Genomic DNA, 10,823 nt, shown 5'->3' on the forward strand with positions numbered 1-10,823 from the left:
ATTCTTAGCTAATAAAATTTAATTAAGTTACAGTCATTACCAAATGAACGAAAAAAATAATTATTATATTATGTGCATAAATACTCGGCTATACATTTTATGTAACTCTGTGTTATAGATATAGCCTACTCCAGTCTTGCAAGGGAGTAGCGTTGCATTATATTTAATTTACCACAACTTTTTCATCTCATCAGGTAAAATAAGTTTTTTTTTCGGATTATCTCTTGGTTTGTCACTTCCAGACTCGTCATGATTTCACTGATTGGACGCAGAATTAACCTTATTAGTAACCATTAAGGCAAGAGGAAGAAAACATTGAAAGGTTACATAATAAATTCTCCTAACACATATACAAAAACTGGGATGATTAATTGTGATTTGTAGATTAAATAAGTCGCCAAAGCGAGAACGATTTTGTCGAAAGACATTGCCAAATAGCGAAGTCTTTAAAGTTTTCATCTTGTGGCATTTATGCGTCGTGAATAAAACGAGAAATGCACCTTTGAACAAAATAATACAAAGAAGGTGTAAGATTCTAACTGCAGTGGCCCACTGAGCAAGCACAACCAAGGGGGAAGCTTCAAAACATGAATTAAACGAATGATCATCATTTGACGTGCTGTACATTGCACATAAATAATCAGTTGCGCAAAAATGACCATGAATGACCAGGAATCACTTCTCGTTTTTGGACATAAACGAGCAAAATAGTGATTTCAAAAAGTGAATTCAGTAACAGATTGTGGCCTTCTCCTTAAGCACACAGACTCTAGGGATAACCCAAGATTTTATGTAAAATTATTTTAATCCTAAATAATATATCGAAGCAATTATAAAAAAAACGTATTATATCAAAATACATTTTTGACGTCTACAATGACTTCAGTTGAATGATACGTTAGGCGTTGAATGAGCAGCCAGTGATGGCATGTCTCATTATATACATTTAATATTTCATATATATTCATATATATATTTTCAATAATTGTTGAAGTATTAAAGTATGACCTATAAAATATTTTTTAAACTATATATATATATATATATATATATATATATATATAACTATATATACATATATATGCACACAGAACTACTCGACCTATAATAACCTATGATCAGCCGGGTTACACAAACCGATCTGAGAAAACCCGTATGATAAGAAAAATTAGAAAATTGTACCACAAGTTCACACTTTGCCAAGTTTAGCTCCTGAAATCCTATAAGTGCACTATTTTGAATCATTTTCGACAGCTGCACAGGCGAAAACATAGTTTAAAAATAGAAATAATCATTTTTTAAACAATAATAATCAAGTCTGAATTATATTAATGTCGAGTACACCACCAACTCGACAGAAAGGTATGCGTTCTGAAAGAGGGCCTATAGGACCAACCATGGAAACATAGTATAAAAAAACAAAACCATTCAAACACATACCGTTCTCAATAAATGCACATTAGCTTTTATTGTAAAGGGTATATGAAACTATGATGGGATTGGGCTTATATTTTATTACTTGATCGCAAAGTTTTACATGCAGTCGCTTTCCAAAAAGAAACAAAAATACAAATGAAAATAAGCTAAGCTTAATAATCGCTGTGCTGGTAATAAAACACTTCATATGACGGCACCCCATCAAAGGAAACTTACTATGGCCTTTAAAAAGAAAACATGTAAACAAATGGGGTATACGACCGAGAAATCACGGATGTGTCGAAATCTGAAGGAATAACGACGTCGAAAACATGAATTAAGACCTTGTAGTTCCGTGGCTTTGAGCATAACGTTAGTCTACATTCTAGAAAAAATACCTCATCAAGGACCCTCTTATTGGCTTTGAGTGTAGACCATCCAAAACATCATCCACAACTTACTCCCTCTGTCCAATACCTTCCCTGTCTGTGTTTTTGCTCCAAAAGTCTGCAGTCGACAAGCGTCCGGCTCCTAGCTTTTTTGTGTTTTAAGAGCCCAGATCGACCAGGTTGGAGGCCATAGGGTTCAGTATGGAGTCATGCAGGCCGTGGTGGTGGTGTTGGTGGTGCAGTGCGTCCGCGCTTGGTACAGTCACGGCGCTTGGCACTGGTACCGCGCTGGGCGCCGGCGGAGCAGCCAGGCCGTGTAGAGGCTGGAGGCCGGAGGCGGAAGTGAGCAACAGCGCTGGGCTCGACGACGTGTGATCTGGAGTTCCGATTGGGGTTTTGTCCTCGTCCGAACTGCCCATCATCGCTTTGTTTCCGTTCATGGACGACGTGAGTGCGTTGTGACTGTTCGTGTTGGAGTTCTCGTTGTTTTCTCTGAACAAAAACAAGCGGGAGAAAACAAACAGGTGAGGCGGTTGAAGAACAACAAACTTTAACTGTGTGCACGCCTAGAGCCAAAAAACTTTCCAGAAAACTTCTGTACATAAAGAAGATAATAATAATAATAATAATAATAATAATAATAATAGAATATAAATATTACTGCATTGCTTTTTAGAGAAAATATTTCAGTCATTTTCTGTTCATAGACCTGACAAGTCACGGCAAATATATCGGTTCAATCCGAATAAAAGAATAGACTAAAAAGTAAAAGACATATAAACGGGGCATACAGCACAAGTAAAAATCGATAAAATAATGTGTAAATGCTAAAGAAAAAGGCCACAACAATTTGACAACTGAGCTGGCAGTTCAAACCTTAATCTTGATTGATATTTAAATAAACGTTCATTTGGGTTTTTTAAAATTTATATTGGGGATTAAGTTAATTATTAAAACCGTACTTACTGCATTCTTAGCTATTTTAAAAACACTTGACTGGTAAATATGACATCACCTGAGAGATGAGGCCTGCACATGTCGCTTCAAGGACATTCTTGAATTACACAATTCTCACTCACTGTTATCTTGTATTATCAATGTGTGTGTGTGTGTGTGTGTGTGTGTTGGTGTGTAAACGAGGCCAATAAATACATCTAAATTATTGTGACCAGATTTATTATCTGCGGTTATATTTTCACTATCTCATGTGCGGCTGAAATAATGTATGATGCATTTACATGCACCCGGCAGCAAAACCCTAATAAGCGTTTCTATTTTGGAATTATCTTCCTAAAAATAAAATGAAAATATATAACTATTACTATTTTACAAGTATTTTAATAATAATAATAATAATAATAATAATAACCACCACGTCTGAAATGGCAGAGGTTTGTCAATTACACAACTTATTATATACAGCGCATTTATTATATTCCTAGAAGTGGCAAAAAAAAAAAAAAATCATCAAAATATAATTTATATATCCCACCCGCTTTTTAAAAAACACTCCAAAGAATAAATGCGTTTATCTTCTTTAATAAAATTGGAAACCAATCATGTTCTGATGTAGGTTGGTGAAAACCGAAATTAGTAAATTTATGGGGAAATCTTTCAGAGATCTACCCGCTTTACCCGCCTGGAAGCCTTGAATAAGCTTTTTAGCAATAACATTATCCACACTGTCATTGAAATAAGTAACTATGTACTTTCTTGTACCTTTCTTTGGCCTCCGCGGCGCGGTCGCGTTGCCTCCTGTTTTTAAACCAGTTGCTGACCTGAGTCGTGGTCAGACCGGTGGCTTCGGCCAGCTCGCGCTTTTCCCGCGGTGAAGGGTACGGGTTATGGGTGTACCATTCCCTCAGCACGCTGCGGCTCTTCTCCTTAAAGCAGTAGCTGGTCTCCTCGCCATCCCAGATGGACCGGGGCAGCGGGAACTTCCTACGCACTCGGTACTTGCCCACGGCTCCGAGCGGCCGTCCGCGCAGCTTCTCCGCCTCGATGTAGTGCGCCTTGAGCCACAGTTGCTGTAGTTTCGGGTGGTTATGCGGCGAGAACTGGTGGCTCTCGAGGATTTTATAGAGCTCTCTGAAGTTTCCCCGGTGGAAGGCAACAACGGCCTTGGCCTTGAGCACACTCTCGTTCTTGTGGAGATGTTCGCAGGCCGGCAGGGACCACAGAAAGCGGCCAAGCCGCTCAATGTTGCCGCCCTGCTGCAGAACTTCGCACACGCACGCCACTTGCTCTTGCGTGAAGCCGAAGGTCGGAAGCATAGACATGGTTCGTCGCTGAGAAATGCTTCGTCTGTGTTATCGATAAGGACAACGATTCACAAGCAGAAGGCGCAGGAAGTCCATGAACGATACAATTTCTAATCGTCTTCGAATATCAATAAAAATCCTTCCCCGAACGACGTGGGCCCGATAGTTCAGATCCAATCAAGCGAGAGTAACAGACCATATATCCATCTAAAAAACACGAGAGCAACTTTCTCCTCCTGAGTGAGTAGCACGCCGTCTTTTCTGTGCCGTTTCAGCATAGCGTTCTCCTGACTCCGAAGCTCGCTCGCTCGTTTTAATAATATTATTCTAAGCTGGCAAGAAAACCGATTGTGTGAACTCTGATTGGTTGGTTATCCGACCCAGGGACGGCGAGGATAAGACAATAGTTTTAGTCAAATTATTCGCCATGGTTACGCTGTCATTCAAAGTAACCCGATATGCTTTGAGGTGGCTCCCTGGACTGGCTGACTGATTATTCCCTTCATTTAAAACCCGCCCACCGATCGAAATAATAGCCTTGATTTTCTCAGTATATTAGATTTTTTTCAAGTCCACGGTTTGACGGACAGTTAGCGTAACCAAAGAGCGCTCGACACAGAAGGGGCGCTCCCAGAGCAGAGGAGAGGAAGGCGTAGTGAAAGTTCTGCACTTCCAGAGTACACAGCCTCATGCAAAGCTCACACTTTTACCTGTCTTTTTACTCACTTCATCCTATATAAAACATGCATAGCATATTAAATGTACACGAGTAGGCTACAGATTACGCGTACATGAATAAAACAAAATTTACATGTAAATTTCCCCAGTCGAAAAAACTTTAATAATGTTTTGATTAAACCAATAATTGTTTAGTCAACACTTAAAATTACTACAGTACACAGATAGAAAGTATCGTTAAGTCTATTCGTTATGTTATTGATATTAAATATTATTGATTGTATTTAAAAAATAATGCTGTATAGGTATTTTTACAGCTTCCGAAGACCTGGCTGGAATATAGGAGGCCTATAGGTGAATAGTGAGTGTAAATATGAGCAGTCTTAAAGCGCAGGTACTCAGCATGAATGGACTCAGCGCGTGTGCGGAAACGGCTTGCAGCTCAGAGGGCGCTTTAAAGATAGATATAAAATCTCTGCGGTACAGCGTTTTACAGAGGACAGAGGTTCTGTTAGCCAGCATGCGATCAGAGTGGACAGTGCACTCTGCGAGGGACGCCTTCTGCCGGTAAGACAAGCGTGCAGACTACTATTAATACAATTCTCCCAAAATGCTCAATTTGCCTTTGAGAATTTATGAGAATTGAATTTTTATTGTATAAAACGGCGATCAGATATTAGGAAATGTTACCGTTGTTGCAATAAGTTTTAACCAACTAGAGTTAAATGACTTAAATTTGGAATAAATGGCTTTACAATAATATGCAGGTGTTAATGAACTTGTAATTTTGATATCTCGTGAGATTGTATTTGTGTTGCTGTTCTCTAATCATGCGCAATCGTGATCGACTGTCACACCAGCCGAGTTACGTGTTTCCTTCACAAACTCTTACTCAGACTATCACAGTTCCTCACTCGCGCAAAAGGCACAGAAAAGCCCCTCGCCAGTGATGCTCTCTGATCTCGAGTTAACGATATGGCTTCGAGACCACAAGAAAGTTGGGTGCAGTCATATGTCATATGAAATTATAAAATTGTTGATGCCTCTAGGAGAAATGTCAGATTGATATGTGCAGGATCAAAAGATGTGCCAATTTGGTTTGATTTTGCTGCGTGCACTGGAGCCATGCAGGCGTGTGATGTGGGCGCAGGAAAGACAACTCTAACATCTCATCAGTGCATTCGTTTACTGAAAAACATGGAACGCGTCTATAAAACATACAAAATAAAGCATATAAGGATAATATGACTATAATGTTACTTATACCTAAACAAAATATTGTATCATAAATTACATTAATCATAAAACACATTTTTATTTTTTTATATGACATTTATTAGTATACATTTGGCACCGCCCTGTTACTGGCCAATAAAAAGTTTATGCAAGTCAATAGAGGAAATACAGTAAATAATACTACTACTACTGTTACTACTACTACTACTAATAATAATAATGTATTGCAAATGTACTGGCATGTACTGGATCTTTCCAGAGCACATAATACAATACAACACATGAGCGCAAAATAAAAACGAATTTATATATATTATTTTGACAGTCACCGTGTTTAATGAAAAGTTATTTTTTTCTACTAGCGTGTATAAACTCTGCTACTGTAAACAAACCTTTCATGCAAACCTGTGATTAATATGACGGTGCGCTTAGCTATTTAATTTGTCTAACTACTGTGCTGTTTAAAGATTTAAGGGAACGAAATGTTTATTTTCATGGGATAGTTAATATTAATCATACATTTTTATTAGCCCTGTTCCATTAAATCAACACGTGGTTAATCATTTAACATCATATTAAAATCATCCTTGTCCAGGCTTCCTAACGTTTGTAAGTAACACTGCATCCTTTAGGCAAGACTAACCAACCTCAGCTGGAATTAATGAGCACATCTTCAGTACAAACTGAGAAATAGATTCCTGATGATCTATCGATTAATCTCCAAAGTAAACAGAGTGCACTGTCAATCGTGCATAACTGAGATGGACTGATTTTAAATGAGTATAGGCTAGAGGAGATTGATTGGGTAGTATCAGCTCTTTACTCTAACTCGGACATTGTGTAGGCAGTGACATGGCCAATCAGGACTACTCGTCTCGTCTTGGCAGTGTTTGTAAACAGCTTGTTTCCACGGATCGTTGTGATCAGAGCGTCCCGAGAGCCGCGCGCCGCTGATTATTACAGCGTTGATGAATGGGGATCGCGTTTCGTCTAATAGCCGCCCCCCTGTTTTCACAACCTCCCCACACTCACCCGAGCGCACACACGACGACCTTTGCTAATTGGACTGATTAGGGCAAGATGGGATTTTTAAAAACTCTTTGTCAGAGCGCGCAAGCGGCCCGTGCAGGATGCTGCTTTGCTCCGCTTGACAGCGAGGAAGCGGCTTGATGAGTTACATTCCTGCAGCAATGTCATGCTTCGTGGCGAGAACACGAATTAATCCCAGACGTTTGATGTCAGTATGAGTTTGAATGGAAAACCAACGCAAGACATCACTGCTGTAATCAACACAGATATGCGAATTAGGAAAGGATGATTGTTGGGGATCATAAGTTCAAAACACGGAAAAAAAATCAGTGGAAACAGACCGGACACGAATTCAGGACAAGTCTTAATCAGTATGTAGGAAAAATTCTCTTTGATCAATTTTGACAGATCTTTGATAAACATTCATTTTTAGTACTGCATTGGTATCCAAGGCAGGTGTCCAGTTTTGGATCAAATATTGGTTTTCTAGGTTTAGCAGGTTGCAAGCTCAAATTATTAATTCACTTGTCTGCTCAACAATGGACAATTGCATTATAATAGTAACCAAGGCTGTGCATCGTGGTATCGAACTACTGCCTACGTGGGACATGAGCACTTGATGTATGTTTGACCTTCGTTGTCCCAGGAGACGCCGGCTGCGCGTGATATCTGCGGGATCTGCTCAGTGTCCGCGCGACGGCTGGAGTAACCCAGTACAGCACCCTGTACAGCACAGAGTGAAACAGAGCAGAGTGGAACAGAGCAGAGTGGAACAAAGCGCAGAGTAAAAGCGACCTGGACGAGATTTCCCGCTGAAAAACCATCGACACTATTCCCATCCGGCATCCCAAAGCCACTGGTTTCAGCAGTTTCTACCTAAACGCCGTTGCAGGTTTCTCTGCGCATGTTCACGCGCGCTGATAATCGACCACAGACCGCAGATACACGCCTATTTATAAAATCAATGTTTTGTCTGATATTTAAAATTACCCTGAATAGCAGTCAATTTATTATGATAAATCATGGCAGCGTATTTTAAAAATAAAGTTAACAGCTGTACTTGAAGGAAACTTACATTAAAAGTAAGATAAACATTATGCCACTAGTATATTACATACTATGCAAAGCACAGAACTATGTAGAACATAATATATATATTTTTTTTCATATTAACAGAAACATTTTAAAGCACATATATTGATCATAAGGATATGTTTGCCACATATTAAATGGCTGTTGTAGATTCCACTGAAGATACTTGTTATAACACCTAATAAGATAATGATAATCTAATGTGATATAGAGCATCTATTCTACTCTATAACCGCCTCAGATATGTGCGTTTTCTTGCATGTTTATTATGAAAATGTTATGTAAAATTAGCTCGTCGTTTCTACGTTACCTATAAAGGAAGTGCTTTTATCCAGGCTAGGTGTTAACACGTAGCCTATTATCTTGATTTGTGTATAGAAGACCATTGGAAGAAAAAAATCGAATTCTGAACAAAGTGCTTAGACAATTTTATAAATCATCTTTTTTTAAATCTTGACCTTCTATAAATGCTGTGTCAATGAGCTTGATGAAGAAGATGTTAATAAACAATTTTATAAAGTCTGATGAACACGGATTCAGGTTAAATAAGCTTAGTCAAGAGTATTGTCTTTGAATATTTTAAATATTGCCTCTCAATATTTATTTATGTGCTGTACCTGTCAGGTAACTGAGTTAGTCCTTAATATTATCTTCTTAATTTTCAATCATATACCTTTTTTGATTCGTCACTTGATTTGCATAATTGTTATTTTTGACACTGATGTAATAAAAAAAAGAAGCATTCATTCATGTTTCCTAAAATTTAGCCTTTTGTATCATGACTTGAAACAGGACATTCATGAAGAGTCACAAGCAGTAAGCTCACAGAAACAGTCAGTCCATAAGAAAAGCACAAAAGACAAAACAGAACACTGTCCACACTGTATGCCACTGTCTAATAGCACTTAGGATGTATGCATAAAGATACATGGAGCATCTTGGGCCTTTAAAGTCATTTATAGTCTTGACATGCTTTAAGATAATATTATGTTCTGTAGAAAGTTAACATTATTAACAGTAATAAACTAAAATATTAAAAGAAATATATATGTTAAAAAAGATTACCATATGTCTAGTTATATGAAAACCCCCTTATACTGGAAAGGGGCTTCTACAGAGTCATTATTTAAAGGCGAGTAAAATGCAAAGCTAGCCTAAGCAGACTTGTAATGTGCTGCATTAGTAATGCTATTTTCCTCCTTTTGGTAAAAATTTGTGAAAGTGCTTGTCATTTTGGGCATGCACATGAACACAAGGTTTATATCTATAGCTTATTATTAGATATATTTGGTTGAATTCAGTCCTGTTCATGTGTATGAATTACATATAAATATATAAAAAGATTTATCATTCAGGAATTATGTAATAAGTGCAGGACAATAATATTTGGTAAAAACTATATTAAAACTACTACACACAATAACAATATAAAAAAGTTTTTACTCCTTTCCTCAATCAATTGAAATAAACCAAAACCAACTAAATCTAAAGTCCTATAATAAAAGTCTTCTAAAATTAATGTTATTTAAAATATTTTCTATATATTAATTCATCTCTATAATAGACATTAAAATAATTAAAGAATATTTTTACAAATGTATCTTTTTTTTAGTAAAGATATTCTAATTTAATAGGCTTAAAAGTGGCTGTTCACACTCCAACTTAACTAAGAGTGAAGTGACTAGAGGCAATTTCACTATTCAAGCCTTTTTCCCCAGTTTGAACATAACAGGTTTATAAGAGCAGAAACACATGTTCGCATTACCTACCTTCAAAGTTTGTTCTTGTTTCACACTTCTCTTGGTCAGCACTAGTTTCCATCAACACTAAAGTGGCAGTGAGTGAGACAGGTTTGATGGTTGGTCTGCCACACACTGGAGACAAAACAGAATGATGGAGCAGCTGCTGAGATTATTTCAGGCATCTAGGCTTTTAGGGCAAACATTAATGAACTGGGTATATTTTGGACACGCTACTATTTTAGTTATTGCTATCTTTTTGCAAGAAGCCACAGATTATATTATAATTTATCCATGTTTTATTTAATAATTTTTTAAAATTGTGTATGATTTGTGTCACACATAATACACTACCGGTCTCTGCAAAACTGCAAATATTAAATGCTTAACATTTTTTCTATGATGATGCTTAAGGATGAAGACATGTATATATGGTGCTTGTATGCAGTAATGCATTAGAGAGTCTGAGAGTGAAGGAATCTTTACAGAGAGACAGAGAGACAGAGAGAGAGAGAGAGAGAGAAAGATGAAGGGAGAGAGAGAGAGAGAGAGGAAGGATTATTGTAGTGCTTATACATTGCATTTATACCCCAGACCCTGGCCACCCACACTTTCCTCTACATTCATGTCATAATTACTACTATATCTGCTCTAACGTCCATAAATCTCTTGAGCATACTAAAGCAGTTTATTACTGGCTGGCCTCTACGCTCAAAATGTTTTGAGTGTCAATTGGCTACAATTTTAGGGAATTATTTTATGTATTATTTTTGTATATAGGTTGAGTTTTCTATATTTCCAATGATCTGTAAATACTGTTTAGATTATAACTCCTATCCATTTGTTAACACACATTAATTACACAGCAATGCAGTTATACTACGATAGTTATTGTGTGAATCAAAGACAACTTATTGAACATGACAATTTGTTCAACATTGGCTTCTTGTGTTAAAATTATATGCATTTTCTATATATTTTAT

General features: G+C 37.3%; 1 protein-coding gene across 1 annotated transcript; it reads right to left on the minus strand.

Annotated features, from left to right (window-relative positions):
- Nucleotides 1-1,435: 1,435 nt before the first annotated feature.
- six2a (SIX homeobox 2a) lies at nt 1,436-4,403 on the minus strand. Its single transcript, XM_053501284.1, has 2 exons — nt 3,525-4,403; nt 1,436-2,297 (listed from the first exon to the last, which is right to left on the minus strand). Exons 1-2 carry the CDS (start codon nt 4,082-4,084, stop codon nt 1,964-1,966), a joined length of 894 nt encoding a protein of 297 aa, XP_053357259.1. The 5' UTR covers nt 4,085-4,403; the 3' UTR covers nt 1,436-1,963.
- Between the last annotated feature and the right edge of the window lie 6,420 nt (nt 4,404-10,823).

Source organism: Clarias gariepinus, chromosome 8 (assembly GCF_024256425.1).
Source record: "Clarias gariepinus isolate MV-2021 ecotype Netherlands chromosome 8, CGAR_prim_01v2, whole genome shotgun sequence".
NCBI classification, from domain to species: Eukaryota; Metazoa; Chordata; class Actinopteri; order Siluriformes; family Clariidae; genus Clarias; species Clarias gariepinus.